Here is a 12,500-nt window from a genome sequence, read left to right as displayed (position 1 = left end):
AATATCAAAAAGTTAAAATAAAAAGACAAAATAAAATGAAACAAAAAATTACAAATATTAATTTTTATTATTGAATCTTTTTGTTTTGCCTTTCATTGTATTACTCCTTTAATAAATAGCATTTTATATATATATATATATATATATATTTCTTATTCAAATGATTTATTTGAACATTTGTTACTACTGTATTTTCTTTGTTGCTAAAAAAATATGTCTTATTTTCTTTCGTGTAGGTTCAGATGGGGCACTGGCACCAGAGAGCGGATGCTCATCAAAGTATCAGATCGAGAACCCAGTTTTCTGACCCAGGGAAACGGATACTCCAGTTCTTCCCCACGTTCTAGATGCTCGTCCAGCAACGCTCCTTCCGACCCCGAAGCCACGCCCCTTTCTCTCCCCGATCGCCCGGCGTCGCAGTCTCCGTTTCTAAAGAGAGTGGACTTGGGCGGCACTCAGCGGCGCTGCTCGGGCGATTCCCAGCCATCATCCCCACGCTATGCTTACGAGCCTCCTTTGTACGAGGAACCTCCCTCGGAATACCAGTCCCCGCCTATTTATGAGGAACCGCCCACTGACATGCACTGCGACCAGGCTTTTTTCGGCTCTGATAGGTCTCCGGCGCGAAAACCAGGTCTTTACCACTCTCCCAAGCAAAGCCCATCTCCTTACGGTCAACTGGTGTTGACGAGACAGCGGAGCTCAACGCCCGAGAAGACGCCCAATCAGGGGGATCGAGACTATAACTCAAGTGGGCGGGACTACAGCTCTGCAGGGCGGGACTACAGCTCCAGTGGGCGGGATTATAACTCAGGCATGAGGGACTACAGCTCTGGTGGGCGGGATTATAACTCTAGTGGGCGGGAGTATAGCCCCGCTGGGCGGGAATATGTAAAGCAGCTAGTTTATGTCGAGCAGTCTGGCTCCTCCCCTCGGTTTAGGACAACCGAGCGTCTGCTGAGCTACGGGACGACCAGTTCAAATAACCTCTCAGCCGGATTTTCTTACGGCGGCTCCTTTACGCTACAGCACAGTCACGATCTCAATGGTGGCAATCGGAAACGTAAGAACCGGAAGCCGTCTTTGCCGGGAGGAGAGGGTGATGGCATGGGGTCTGGACTCGGGGCGATGATAACACAAGCCCGGTTGGCATGGGAGGCTCAGCAGATGTTACATCAGCGAGGGGGCGTGTCTTCTGACCAGGGAGCGAAAGATGGGTATGAGAGTGACGGGGCGATGCCCCTCCCACTGCCTGGTCCGGTGGTGCGGGCGTTCAGCGAAGACGAGGCTCTAGCTCTACAGGAAAGCCATTGGAAGCGCGCCACCCTAGACAGACTGGCATTTCCTCAGATGCTGCTAGAAAAGAGTCTGTCGGTGCAAACCAACCTGGCATCACCTGAACCTTACCTTCATCCCTCGCAGGTAATGCACAACGATATGTGCGTTGCACCAGGAACTCAAAACATTGCAGAAATTCCCATATTTATGTCACTGCAGCAGATTGGAAGTCATAATCAGATTATTGCGATACCTGGGACACATTACAGTCCTGATTGCAAAAGGTTGTGGGTTTGATTCCCAGGGAACGCATGTTGGGTAAAAAATTTATAACCTGAATGCACTGTAAGTCACTTTGGATAAAATGCAGACGTCTGCTAAATGCATAAATTTAATTTAGGTGCCTAGCAACTGCTTAAAAAACTGCTCAGAAAGCCCTAGCAACATGCTATTAAACCTCTCACAATGCTCTAACAATGCTCAAGCTCTAGCATAGCAACACCTTCAAAAACTCCTATGTAGCATCTTAGTAACTGCATAGCATTGCTATAAAAATGACCTAGAAATACCATAGCAACACTTTAAAAACATTGTAGAATGTCCTAGCAACTGTATAGCAACCCTCTCAATACACTTGTGCTAAAAGTTATGAAATATTGGATTGTTTACCTTCATGCCACGTGACCATTGACCAACATCAGAGAGCTATGAACATGTGATTTTAAATCTGAACTTTAAATCTCAGAGGTGTTTCAAGCTCTTAAAGAATGCACTTAAAGAAACTGAGGCTTTATTAGACATAAGACACTGTTTCATTAACAGCGATGAACTCCGATTGCGTTTGCTGATTGTGTGTTATGATGTCAGTTTCAGCGACGCAGTAGAAAGTGTTTTTGGACACATTGGCTCTGAGGTCATGAATGAGCTGGAATCCTCTGATGAGCTGAACTCTGAGCTCTTTCAGCCCGATATAATGAGCATTTAACTGTCCTGAATCAGGCCTGACCTGCCGCTTAAGCGCTGCCAGTGAGGTTAATTGGGCCGGCTGACCCTCAGACGCCTGTTACCCAACCACTGATATCTTTGTTCTGGAGATACCGGGCTCAGCCAAACTAAACTGTGTGAGAGCTTCCATAGAGGATTTTTAATGTTCTGCTCTATTTGCTGATAGTAATGAAGGCAGACAGCAGCTTCAGCAGGAACAGGCACGCAAACCTCCCATAACACCCCAGCAACTGTGTAGCAACACTCAAAAAACCACTTAGAATATCCTAGCAACTGAATAGCAGCACTCTTTAGAACACCCTAGCAACTGCATGGCGTTGGTCTAAAAAACAACCAGTACAGTCAAGCAATTGCTTAGCAACTCTCTAAAAACCTGTCAGAATCCCCTAGCAACTGCATAGCAACACTCTAAAAACCACCCCAGAACACCCTAGCAACACTCTAAAGAACACCCTAGCAACTGTATAACAACACCCTAAAGAACACCCTAGCAACTGTATAGCAATACTCTAAAGAACCCCCAGAACACCCTAGCAACTCCCTAGCAAAACTCTAAAGACCACCCTAGCAACTCCCTAGCAACAATCTAAAGAACACCCTAGCAACTGTATAGCAACACTCTAAAGAACACCCTAACGGCTCCCTAGCAACACTCTAAAAACACCCTTGCAACTGTATAGCTACACTCTAAGGTACACCCTAGCAACTCCCTAGCAACACTCTAAAGATTACCCTAGCAACTATATAGCAACACTCTAAAGAACACCATAGCAACTGTATAACTAAAGTACACCCAAGCAACTGTATAGCAACACTCTAAAGAACACCATAGCAACTCCCTAGCAACACTCTAAAGAACACCCTAGCAACTGTATAGCAACACTCTAAAGAACACCCCAGAACACACTAGCAACTCCCTAGCAACACTCTAAAGAACACCCTAGCAACTCCCTAGCAACACTCTAAAGAACACCCTAGCAACTCCCTAGCAACACTCTAAAGAACATCCTAGCAACTGTATACCAACACTCTAAAGAACACCATAGCAACTGTATAGCAACACTCTAAAGAACACCCTAGCAACCCCTTAGCAACACTCTGAAAAACACTCTAGCAACTGTATAGCAACATTTTAAAGAACACCCTGAAAAAAAAACGCTCAGAATACCATAGCAACTGCATAGCAACACTCTAAAACCCTGTCAGAATCTCCTAGCAACTGCACTCACTCACAACTTAGACTCAGCACTCAAAAAAAAAAACACAGAATGCCATAGCAACTGCAGCTGCTGACTCTTCAGGGCCGGTGTGTTGGTGTATGTGATGTTTCTCCATTTCCAGTGTTTTCTGGGAGGTTTTAGGTATTTTCAGTGTTTTTGTCAAGCAGATCACACACACACACAGACACAGACACAGACACACACACACACACACACACACACAGACACGCCCTGCTGTTGCCCATCAATATTTCAGCGTAGCGTGTGCGGTTTGAAGAGTGCTCACACTTATGTAAGGCCCCACACTCACATCACCAGCACACACTACTGACATCACCACATTTCACACATTCTCTCTTTTATCTGACCTTGTTAGTGGCACCAGTAATAATATTACCCAGATTGTATTAGCACTGTGTTATATTACTCCAATTACAGCAAGAAAAGTTATATATAACTGTAATATTGCTAGGTTTGTAATGCGTTACTCCCATCTCTGGCGATGCGCATGCGATACGTAATCACACTGGAAAGGTCACACGCGGTTACTTCTTTTTCTGTGTACTCCGCTTCAAAAATGGTTGCTTGGGAATTTTATGCAGTTTTTAGCGTGTTGCTATGCAGTTGCTAAGGTATTTCTGAGTATGCTTTAAAACGTTGCTATGCAGTTGCTAAGGGTGATCCGAGGAAACTTTGTGCGTTTTTACTTTCTCAAAAACAAAAGCGTTTTGAAATAATTGTTTTTTTTTTAATTATTATTATTTTATTTAGTTTTTAATGCTATACTTATGGGAAAAAAAAACATGTTTTGTTTTATTCTCTTTCACTACAAAAAAAACCTTCTAAAATGCAAACAAAATCCACTTCAAGATCCACTTCCAATTTTTTTTATTGAGTTATTTGGAATTTATTATTATTATTATTATTATTAATTTCTTATTTTTTCTTACCCCCAACAGCAATTTGCATTCTTTTCTAATTTTAATCATAAACCTAACTGTTTATTTATTTATTTTTTCTTATTTTATAATGCTTGCAAGAAGCTATTTAATACGGAGCCCCGCACATGACATGCAAGAAAAAATAAATAAATTGTGTGCATGATTTAATAATTCGTTCCCTCAATTTTCTAAAACGTGCACACGATTACTATAGCGTTCCCTTGATTTACTATTGCATTCAGTCAATTTGCTAAATCGTGCACACGATTTATACTACTTATACTATTTATAATTCGAGTGAAACAAATAGTAAATCGAGGAAACGCAATAGTAATCCTGTGCACGTTTTAGAAAATTGAGGAGACGAATTAGTAAATCATGCACACAATTGATCAATTCGAGTGAACGAAATAGTAAATTGAGGAAACGCAATAATAATCATCCGCACGATTTATTACATTGAGGGAACGAATTAGTAAATCATGCGCACAATTTATAAATTGAGTGAACGAAATAGTAAATCGAGGGAACGCAATAATAATCCTGCGCACGTTTTAGAAAATCAAGGAGATGAATTAGTAAATCATGTGCACAATTTATAAATTGAGTGAACAAAATAGTAAATCAAGGGAACGCAATAGACACCGTCCGCACATTTTAGTACATTGAGGGAATTAATGAGTAAATCATGCGCACAATTTATAAATCGAGGGAATGAATTAGTAAATCGTGCACACGATTTAGCCTACTATTTTTTCATGCATGTCATGTGCGGGGCTCCATAATTTAAAGTAATGTTTGCCAGTTAAAAATAAACAGCATCATCCAATAGATAAATATTTATATTTGTGTTTTTCCCCTTCTTCGGAAATTATCGAAATTGTACAAATTTCTCAGGTCCATGTTATTAATATATTTAAGTTGCATGACGCGTTTGGTAACAGCTGATGTTACTGAGGCCACGAGAGGAAAGCAAGCGCTTGAATGATGTGAAACTGTATAATTGCCTGAAGGAGGTATTTCTGCTGTTGTTCTCATTATTTTGGGGCTTGACTCATTTCCTCTCGGCCTCCTCTTGACCCGCTCCTGTGACTGAGATCGGTTTATTATCTGTGCTTCCTCTGCTCTCAATGCTGCTCTTCAGCATCAACACACAATGTTTTCTTTCTTTCAGTCGGAGGATCTCGGGGCGTGTTCTCAGTTCGAGGCCAGTCGTAACGCTCGTAACATGATGCCCAGCGCGAGCTGCGGCGTTTTCCCAGAGTTCACGCTCCGCAAACCGTCCTCCGAGACGGACATCGAGAACTGGGCGTCCAAACACTTCAACAAGCACACGCAGGTACACCAAAACACCCGTTAAACCCTACAAACCTACTGTCTCTTGTGTGATTCCTTCATATTCCTTAAGGTCTCAGTCATCATTGGATTGCATTGCATTATATGTTTTGATCATCTTTCAAAGACATATTATTGAAGATTTCATTTTATCTGCTATACTGCTATGGATTTTAATGATGCACATTACAAGATAAAAATTAATAAAAACTGTATTAACACTAAAGACTATTTCAAAATATTAATAGAAACTACATTACTATAGTTGCTTTGGAAAATATACAAATAAAAACTCAAAATATGAATAAAACTAAATAATAAAACTAGAAACTTAAAAAATAGTTTAATTAGTTGAAATGGAATAAGTAATATAATTAATTAAGAAAATATATTTATTTTTAATTAGGTGCAAAGGCTATATTATTTTTATTTAGTTTTAGTACTAAAATAAATAAAAACAAATTGAAACTGTATAAAAAAAAAAAAGAAAAACTACAAAATTACTAAAACTGAATTTAAAATGAAACATGTAAGTATAAATACTAATTCATAATGTTAATAAAAACTAATAACATTTACAAAAGCACACACAATTACTACAACTAAATATGGAAAAATAATTCTTATATGTGAAAATATAAAAAATGAACACTGATTCAAAATATTGTTAAAAACAAATAAACATTACGAAAAACACAAACAGGATTGCTAAATCTAAAATAAAATTTAAAATACAAAAATAAAAATTAATTCTAAATATTAATAAAAACGAATACAAATGACAAAAACAAAATAAAATGACTAAAACTAAAATTAAAAATATAAAAATGAATATAAAATATAATGTTAAAATATACAAATATAAATTACTAAATCTAAAATTAAAATGTAAAGCATACAAATAAAAACAAATTAAAAATAATAACTAATAAAAATGACAAACATACTTAAAACTAAAATTTAAATGTAAAATATTAAAATAAAAAATAAATTCCAAATATTAATAAAAACTACTAAACATACAAAAATAAAAAAATTATAAAACTAAAATGTAAAAAATAAATATAAAAAAAACAAAAATAAATTACTGAATCTAAAATTAAAATGTAAAATATAAAAATAATGACAAAAACAATTGAACATTTAAAATTAAAAATATAAAATATAGAAATAATTAAAATGTAAAAATATAGATTTCTAAAATTAAAATGTAAAATATAAAAATAAAAATGACAAAAACAGTAAAAAAAATTCTAAAACTAAAATTACAAATATAGAAATAATTAAAATGTAAAAATATAAATTTCCAAAAATTAAAATGTAAAAATCAAAAAAATTTAAAACAGAATTGCTCCTGTGTTCCAGGGTCTGTTCAGGAGGAAAGTGTCCATCGCTAACATGCTAGCGTGGAGCAGCGAGCCCATCAAGAAGCCCATGATCATGACCACAGACCGGACGGTGAAGCGCGAGGCCGTGGAGCTCTTCAAACTCGTCCAGACCTACATGGGCGACCGTCGGGGCAAAGGCGAGCCTCTGTCCGTGGCTCTGGAGGTGGCTGTGAGGGGCTGGAGCTGTCAGGGTCTGAGAGACGAGCTCTACATCCAGCTCTGCAGACAGACCACGGAGAACTTCCGCTACGACAGTCTCCAGAGAGGATGGGAGCTCATGGCCATCTGTCTGGCCTTCTTCCCCCCGACGCCTCGCTTCCACAACTATCTGGAGGGCTACATCTGCAGACACATGGACCCTCTCAACGACACCAAGGGTACAGACATCCTGCCAAACAACCCATGCATTTCCTGCTGCAACAGGAACTCAGGATTAAAAAGCCAAGCTCTAACAAAATGATGCAGGGTTTACTCATTTTCACTCAGAAATTGCTAGAACATTTCACAAAAAAACAAAAACAAAAAAAACCAAGAAGAAAGTTATACTTATAATAGCTTATAATCTGGGCACTATCCAAATAAATCAATTCCAGACATTTTTTTCCACTCGGTTGATTTAACACACACATTGTATTTTAGTATCACTGATATTTTTTGTTCGTATTTTGGGTTGGATTCATTATTTTAATTTTGAGTTAAAGTTTTAGTCGTTTTGTTGTGTTTTATTTCTTAGTCATTTTTATTAGGTCTTGTTTTTTATGTCCATTTATTGTATTAAATGATAAACATATGAAATGTAGTAATATAAAAATGTAAAATATGAATGGTATTAAATATATAAAATAATAATTTAAAGTTTTTAGTTTTATGAAGTTTTTAGTTTTAATTTAAATGATTTTAAAGTTAGTTTAGTAATGTTTTATTTAGAATATTTGATAATATGATTTTAAAGTATTTAAACTGTCACTGGCACACTATTATAATGGCATTTTTTTAATTAATTAATTAATGTTTACATTTTGAATTTGGTTTCATTTTTATATTTCCTGTTTTCATTTGTAATTTTAGATACATTTAGATACAGTGTGTGTGTGTGTGTGTGTGTGTGCGTTTGAGTGTGTGTGTGTGTGTGTGTGTGTGCGTTTGAGTGCGTGTGTGTGTGTGTGTGTGTGTGTGTGCGCGAGTGAGTGTGTGTGTGTGTGTCTGTGTGTGTGTGTGTGAGTGTGTGTGTGTTTGTTTTAGGAATTATTAAATTTTTCTTAACTCAATTGCAAACTTTTTTTTCAATAACTTTGAGCATAAATTACATTTTTATAATGCTGCTGTTCAGTAATATTTTATCTCAGAACTCAGAGTGAATTATACCAACACTTTTATCTAAAATATAAGTATTCCAGTGATATTAGCAATGGTCAAGCACTCACTAGGATGTGAACCTACAGTAAATAGATAGTGTGCAAATTTGCAATATTTTTAAAGAGTTAGCAAGATTAGAATGGAATGGAAGGTCAAAACTGTTTTTAAATCAGTGAATATAAAAGATGCACATTTTGCTGATAAAGCATGCAGCAAAGTGAAATTAAGACACTGACCCGACAGTTATTATTAGACTCTTAAGATGCTGAACGTCTGAAGCTGAATCTGCGTTATATTTGACGTCTGCTTGTGTTTCTGTGTTGCAGGAGTGGCGATTAGCAGCTATGCTAAATACTGTTACCGTAAACTGCAGAAAGCTGCGCTCACCGGAGCCAAGAAGGTGCGGGAATTCTCTTCTCTGCAAACTCTGCTTTCACGAATAATGACTAAGAGAGAGCATATAACACACTGAATTAAAAATGAAGTTTAAGACCTGAAAATATTAGCTATAATTTAAAACATGTAAAATGGATACAGTCAGTAAAAATTAAAATATTATCTGTGTTGTTTTGTTATTTTAGAAAAAATATATAATATTATAATATTATAATATAATATTATATTATAATATATTTAATATTTTAAATTCATATAAGTTATAAAATAATTTAATAATATTATTTAGAATAATGTTAATATTATCTGTATTTTGTTGTTTAAATAGTTGTATTTTAGAAAAAAATATTGTCGAAATTATTATTTTAATATAAAATGTCACTGGTTACATGTATTTAAAAAATTTTTTTTTAAATAATAACATTCTACGATATTTTTTTTTCTAAAATAAAAACATTAAAATTACAAAATAATACTGATAATATTTACATTATTCTAAATAATATAATTACATTATTTTATAGCTTATACAAATTTAAAATATTTAAATGTATGCAATTAGTGCAGACGTTATTGTAATGTAATCAGTATTGTTTTATTATTTAAAAAATATTTTATTGTAAATATTATTTTAAAACTTATATTATTTATAAAATATATTTATAACATAAAAAATTTATAAGATTTGTGATTTTATTAATTTGATGATATTATTTTAAAACTTACAGATATTATAATATTATCTTATTTTTTATTAAATTTTAATTTATTATTAAAACATTTATTATTAATAATATTTGTGTTATATTATTATTATTATTATATTATTTGAAAGATTATCATATGAATAAAAATATTTCAAATTATATGCAATGTCACACACTGAATTAAATGTGATTATTTTAATTAAAAGGCTTAAAACTGCTTGTGTTTTTGTGCTGAATGAATGGTTGAGTGTTTGCAGAGGTCTGTTGGTGTCTGAAGCGCTGCGTGTGTTAATTGGCTGTGAAGTGTCGTGGGGGTCTGCTCTATCCTGCTATTTAACAGTTTTAATTAACATTCAGTTTCCGGAATTCTCCTGTTGCCCTGGAGACGTCTCCGTGACGACAGACAGTGAGGTGTTGATATGCACTCTGACAGCACTGATGCATTATGGGTATCATCGCACACGCCTGACGGGGTGTGAAGCACATACATGTGTTTGGTGGAGAAGTATTCTTCATCTTTTCTTTATGCAAATAAATTATTAACCCTTCTATTAATTTGAAAAAACAATTTTGTAAATAATTTATTATTATTTTGACAATATTATTTAAAAACTTATATATATATGTGCGTGTGTGTGTATACATGTGTGTGTGTGTGAATAATTTGCATTTTATTATTTAAATTAAGATTTTTTATAGATGAATTAGATGAAAAATGTGACAGTATTTCTTTAAAAGTTATACATTTAAAATAATATTTTCCTAATAAATTTAATCAAAGAACATATAATGTTTTCTAAACAGTGACAATATTATTTTCAAACTTAAATATGCATTTAAAATAAATAATATTTTAAAACAAAAAAAGTAATTAACTCAGTCATGATATTATTTTCAAAGATATTTACGCACATTATTTTATTATTGTTTTACGATGAAGCGTGTGAATTGAAAATATTTGGGTTTGTGAAAGAGTCCCAAATGTAATCCTGTATTTTAGCTCTGCATTTTTAATAAGATTGAAGTGCGTTGTTCATTGATTTGTATGAGCGAAACGTTTGGCAGCATAATAACATGAAGTCTGGGTGATGTGCAGGAGCTCGTCTGCACACTCAGCAATCCCAGCATGCACTGTGATGATCGTAGCTCTGATCTGTTTTCTGCAGGGTTTGAACAAGCCCTCGATGGAGGAGATCGCTCACGCTCGTAACGCCATCTTCAGGCCCTCCATGTTCGGCTCGTCTCTGGAGGAAGTGATGTCGATGCAGAAGGAGCGTTATCCTGAGCGCCAGCTGCCCTGGGTCCAGACGCGTCTGTCTGAGGAAGTGCTGAGTCTGAACGGAGACCAGACCGAGGGCATCTTCAGGTCACACATCTCTCATCTTATGTGTTTATATCTGAAGAGTTCAGAGTCAGAAGCCTCTCAGTGCAATCTGAAACTGTCTTCTAAAATAAGCAGTTTTATATCAGGCTCCTATATATATGTTCAGCCTTTTCTCTTTAACTGTATTGAAAATTATTATTCTCGCATTTTATTTTCTTATTTTTTATTTCTATGTACTTGCACTTTGTTTTAGTGTTTTTTTTTGTCTTACTGTTGTTATTTCTATATTCTTACATTTTCTTTTATTTTTTTATTTTTACATTTTATTTTCTTTTTATTTATTTATTCTTACATTTTATTTTCTTATTTTTATTTCTATATTCTTACATTTTATTATCTTTTTTTATTTCTTTATTCTTAAATTTTATTTTATTTTTTCTATTTATATATGCTTACATTTTCTTTTCTTGTTTTTATTTCTTTATTCTTACATTTTTTTATTTTTTTATTCATTATTGCATTTTATTTTCTTGTTTTTATTTCTATATTCTTACATTTTATTTTCTTGTTTTTATTTCTATATTCTTACATTTTATTTTCTTGTTTTTATTTCTATATTCTTACATTTTATTTTCTTGTTTTTATTTCTTTATTCTTACATTTTCTTTTATTTTTTTATTTTTACATTTTATTTTGTTTTTATTTATTTATTCTTACATTTTATTATCTTTTTTATTTCTTTATTCTTAAATTTTATTTTATTTTTTCTATTTATATATGCTTACATTTTCTTTTCTTGTTTTTATTTCTTTATTCTTACATTTTATTATCTTTTTTATTTCTTTATTCTTAAATTTTATTTTATTTTTTCTATTTATATATGCTTACATTTTCTTTTCTTGTTTTTATTTCTTTATTCTTACATTTTTTTATTTTTTTATTCATTATTGCATTTTATTTTCTTGTTTTTATTTCTATATTCTTACATTTTATTTTCTTGTTTTTATTTCTATATTCTTACATTTTATTTTCTTGTTTTTATTTCTATATTCTTACATTTTATTTTCTTGTTTTTATTTCTTTATTCTTACATTTTTTTATTTATTTATTCATTATTGCATTTTATTTTCTTGTTTTTATTTCTATATTCTTACATTTTATTTTCTTGTTTTTATTTCTATGTTCTTACATTTTATTTTATTTTATTATTTCTTTATTCTTCCATTTTATTTTCTTAATTTTATTTCTTTATTCTTCCATTTTATTTTCTTATTTTTATTTCTATATTTTTACATTTTCTTATCTTTTTTTATTTCTTTTTTCTTAATTTTTTTCTTTATTATTACATTTTATTTTATTGTTTTATTTCTTTATTCTTATTTTTTTTTCTTTATTATTACATTTTATTTTATTTTTTTATTTCTTTATTATTACATTCTATTTTCTCGTTTTTATTTCTATATTCTTACATTTTATTCTCTTTTTTTATTTCTTTGTTCTTACTTTTTATTTTCTCATTTTTATTTCTATGTTCTGCAGATATATCTCTG

At 33.2% G+C, this 12,500-nt stretch overlaps 1 protein-coding gene across 1 annotated transcript in view; it reads left to right on the top strand.

Annotated features, from left to right (window-relative positions):
- Positions 1-12,500, top strand: part of arhgap39 (Rho GTPase activating protein 39) — a 36,878-nt gene that overhangs the window by 17,876 nt on the left and 6,502 nt on the right. The window contains exons 3-7 of the mRNA XM_026290444.1: positions 237-1,422; positions 5,619-5,783; positions 7,145-7,544; positions 8,850-8,923; positions 10,793-10,992. Of these exons, the coding sequence (XP_026146229.1) occupies positions 237-1,422; positions 5,619-5,783; positions 7,145-7,544; positions 8,850-8,923; positions 10,793-10,992 (2,025 nt within the window). The remainder of the gene's footprint in view (positions 1-236; positions 1,423-5,618; positions 5,784-7,144; positions 7,545-8,849; positions 8,924-10,792; positions 10,993-12,500) is intronic.

This window comes from Carassius auratus, chromosome 20 (assembly GCF_003368295.1).
Source record: "Carassius auratus strain Wakin chromosome 20, ASM336829v1, whole genome shotgun sequence".
In the NCBI taxonomy this organism is placed as follows: Eukaryota; Metazoa; Chordata; class Actinopteri; order Cypriniformes; family Cyprinidae; genus Carassius; species Carassius auratus.
Note: the sequence above shows the minus strand (reverse complement) of the source record. Positions and strands in the feature narration are given on the sequence as shown.